Genomic DNA, 4199 nt, shown 5'->3' on the forward strand with positions numbered 1-4199 from the left:
AGCCTGTCCAGTTTATATACGCAGCAGCGGGTTTTGATCAGTCTTTTTCATCTTCTTTTTGATTCCAAACCCTAGGTCCGACTTTTCTCTCTCCCCACTCACCTTCTCTCTTAGGTTTGATCTATTTAGAGTGTGTTTCTACCCTAGTTGCTTTATTAAAAAGATAGAGTGAGTCGAGGGCTTCCATTTAATCTGAACATTTGGCAATTTGGAGCACATTGGTATTTGGGTATTCATCTCTGTCTTCTCCATTTGGGTTGTTTCTTTGAGGTAGGGATTTCCTACTCCATTCTATAAGTTTTGTTCTAAGTTTTGGTATTTTGATATGTTGGGAATACTTTGGAAATTTTGGGAAAAAACCCTAGTTGTATTAATTAATTAATTTGTATAATTAATTTAAGGGAATTGGAGAAATTGGTTAAATTCATGAAATTGGTAAATTTGTTGATTAAATGGTGTAGTTGAATAATGTAAATCACTCGCCTATTGAATTGTTGGTATATTTATTTCCAAGTCTAGAAATAACTGTGTTGGGCTATCGGTAGAGGATAGTCGTGCTTGTTGTAGACACAGCATGTGGAATAGGAATAATTGAAACTAATCATTGATTAAGTCATCAATTTTGACTGCTGAATTAATACAGACATTATGTGTATTGATTGTGTGTTGTATATGATGTGTGTTTGCATACATTGTTTTGTGTGGGAGGAGATAGGGGATGTACTCCACGGTTTAGGGGAAGATAGGGGATGGACCTCTAAACCGGATTTTGTTTGGGAGGAGATAGGGGATGGACTCCATTAGCATCACTTTTATGTGTGCTTATTTATATTGAAGTGTTTTATTGATACAGCACTAAAATGTGTATCAAACTGGAAGTATGAAATGTTTTGATTTGAGCCTGAGTCTCAATTGTTTGTTGACATTGGAAGAATGTGAATATGATATCTATATAGTTCACTGTTGTAAGTTTGGCCAGGTTCTGAGCCGTATTGATAATAGTGGAAAGTAAAACGAGTTTTAGACATTAGTGTCATGAGACTGTTGAATGATTGAATGATGTAATTGATTATCCTGGTTAACCATCTATTAAATACTGATGCTTTATTCAATGCTTATATTTGGTTTAGTATATTTCTACTGGGCTGTGGCTCACCCTTTATGGGAACATCATTTTCAGGTCCAGGTGATAAGCTACCTCCCAGGACTTAGCTTGGAAGGATTTGGATTGTGAAGACTATCTTTAGTTGTTTGTTTTTATTTGATAAATAATCAAGCCTAGGGCTTTATTTGTTTTTCAGTTAGAACTCATATTTTGTGTCCAAGTGTTGGCTTGGAAAGATGTAAGCCCATAGGGCATTTAATTTGATGTTACATGTAATGTTTTTTTTTATTTAGTAATACTCTGATGAATGAATTAATAAATTGTTTCTTTAAATAATGCATGTTGATGATATACATAAAATGGGTTTATTTTGAGGGCGTTACAAAAACAGTTCACCACCTAACAAAATGTGGCTACGCATTGAATATTACATGCATTTATATTGTTGATTAGTAATTCATTTCACATTATTGTGATAAGAGACAAGGTACACATGGTACCTGTGAGTTTAAAGATATTGTCAGCGCGTTGTCACGTCAAGCTTTATGACATGAAAACCCATGCTTTAAGTAGATTTCAAATCCACTACTCAAACTTTTTAGAACAACTAAGCATTTACCAATATGTACTAAATTTAAGACACATGATTGAATTGATAAAATGGTCTTCCCTCACGTAATGAATTTTTGGAAACTAAAAAAACAATTCACGACCTAACAAAATGTGGCAACGCATTAAATATGGCATGCATTTATATTGGTGATTAGTAATTCATTTGACATTATTGTCATAGGAGATAAGGTTCACATGGTACCTATGTGATTAAAGTTATTATCAGTGTGTTGTCACGTCAACCTGTATGACATGAAAAAACGTGCTTTCACTTTAAAGGAGTTGTCATTTGGACAGGAAAGAAGTACGAAGGTTTGAAAAGGGTTTTATGTAGATTTGAAATACATTAGTCAAACTTTTGACAAGAACTAAGCATATACGAATACGTAGTAAATGTCCGAGAAATGATTGAATTCATAAAATGGGCCTTCACCCAAGTAATGGATTTTGGAAAAAAATTAAAAAAAAATTAGTTTCCCACATAACAAAATGTGGCAAAACATTTAATATAAACTGCATTTATATTGGTGATTATCAATTCATTCTATGAATATTTGCATTTTTCTAACATTAGATAAACTGGTGTCCATCGAGGTCAGGACACATCAACGCACCAAAGTCTACACAATCCAGTGCACAAAGGACACTTGCAACAACTAAAGCAATTGAAGAGATTTGCCACATTTGACCAAATCTATGTCATTAGTAATTGAAGTCGTAAATACATTATCAATTTACTGAATACTGATTCATTGAATATTACATTGACTCCAATTCAAATAAAGTAGCGTGGAACTAATATGTAAAGAAGACAGAAAACTACTGTCGAATCGATCGGATTCTCGCTGGACATTTCTCTTATCATGCCCTCTTTGCAAACACAAACTACAATGGTGCAACCCACTTTGACTGGAAGTATCCATTTCGTTGTGGATGCGGCTATGTTGAGGACGACCCGTTTTAACTTCACGTTGTCGAGCTGGAATAGCAAGCAAAGTTGGGTAATCATTGTCAGGCCAATATTGCTCGTGCGGCATAGGCCTAAACTTCTGTGCGAAGATACGCTTGTGGACTTCCAACCTATACTCTGGTGCAACGAAAGGAAAAGGGTCCTCGCCCAAGTCTGCTGTCACAGCAAGCATGTGGGAACATGGCAAGTGAAATAATGTGTACTTTCCACATGAACAACTCGGTGGTCGGAGACTAACTATTTGACGAGCACCGCCCCCCATCCCATGCGGTGCTGTCCTCACCTCATATTCCCCTATTCCCCTACAGGAAAAAGGTATGTACGTGGATTAATATGCATATATGTTTAAATATAGACTAACATCAATTATCGACGAGTGCGAAATGTTAATGTGCAGTGAATTCGGTGCATCCAATAAAAATTACCTATTAATCGGTACCAACATATGCACATTTGCTTTAGCCTGGTGCTCGTCAATCCATCGTTGAACATTAGTCGTGTACAAGTGACCCCGATTACTCGCATTTTCAGCAATGGTCCTACCCTCGTCAAAATATTTCACGAGCCGATAAAAAGTTATCTCAACTGATGCTGTAATGGGAACACTGCGTGCGCCTTTCAGTACACCATTGAAGCCCTCTATATAGTTTGTCGTCAATATGCCCCAACGACAACCACCATCATGGCACAATGTCCAATGAATAGGGTTCATCCATCTAAACCACCATTCAGCATTCTTCTCGAGCTTGTAGATATCATCCATAATCTTGTTAAACTTCCGCACTTGCCGTGCAGAACCAGCTCTCCACACAAGATCCTTCACTACTGTATTGCCGAATCTTTCATTGAAATTGCTACATACGTGTCGCAAGCAATACCTATGGTACCCTCTTGGTTGAACTGCTGGATTGTCCTAAATTCTTGACACGACACTAAGCAAAGCTGTGTGTCGATCAGATATCTCTCGGTCACGGCACACATGTCGCCTAAGCAGATTAATGAACCAACCTCAACTCTCGATAATCTCCTTGTCAACAATGGCAAAGGCAAGAGGTATGATCTTGTCCGTAGCAGTCACTGCAGTGGCCGCAACAATCTTCCCTTCGTATTTCCCATACAAGTGTGTGCCGTCAATGCATATCACTGGACGACAATACTTGAAGCCTTCTATTGCAGGTTTAAATGCGCCTAACACATAGTTCATGTGCATTTCAGTTCCGATTGAGGTAGAGTGCAAATTCGGAATCTTGTCCCACATGACAACTGTGCTTGGATTGAATGCCTGCAATGTAGCCATATGTCTAGGCAACCTTTGGTACGACTCGTCCCAGTCACCAAACACCATTGCAACTGCCTTCGTCCTTGCAAGCCACGCTTTCTTATATGATATAGTGAACTGAAACTTCTCCTTCACGACCTCAATTACGGTAGCAAGAGGCAATTCTGGTGATATCTGCAAATATAAATTATATTTGAATACATTATAGTCATAATGAAATCCTAAAAACAATA

The 4199-nt window shown here is 37.5% G+C and overlaps 1 protein-coding gene across 1 annotated transcript; it reads right to left on the bottom strand.

Moving 5' to 3' along the window:
• Positions 1-2466: 2466 nt before the first annotated feature.
• Positions 2467-3450, bottom strand: LOC145813229 (uncharacterized). The gene is made up of 2 exons (XM_082908512.1): positions 3113-3450; positions 2467-2989 (listed from the first exon to the last, which is right to left on the bottom strand). The coding sequence occupies exons 1-2, from the start codon at positions 3448-3450 to the stop codon at positions 2467-2469; spliced, it is 861 nt and encodes a 286-aa protein (XP_082764638.1).
• Between the last annotated feature and the right edge of the window lie 749 nt (positions 3451-4199).

This window comes from Camellia sinensis, chromosome 15 (genome assembly GCF_055761805.1).
Source record: "Camellia sinensis isolate YWXY chromosome 15, ASM5576180v1, whole genome shotgun sequence".
Classification (NCBI taxonomy): Eukaryota; Viridiplantae; Streptophyta; class Magnoliopsida; order Ericales; family Theaceae; genus Camellia; species Camellia sinensis.

What these genes read in the sequence shown, in the direction of transcription:
- LOC145813229 (XM_082908512.1), bottom strand. Translation starts at nt 3,450, where the DNA reads ATGGATGATATCTACAAGCTCGAGAAGAATGCTGAATGGTGGTTTAGA. An exon ending in ATGTTGGTACCGATTAATAG is followed by an intron (nt 2,990 to 3,112) that starts GTAATTTTTATT and finishes TTTTTCCTGTAG; the next exon opens with GGGAATAGGGGAATATGAGG.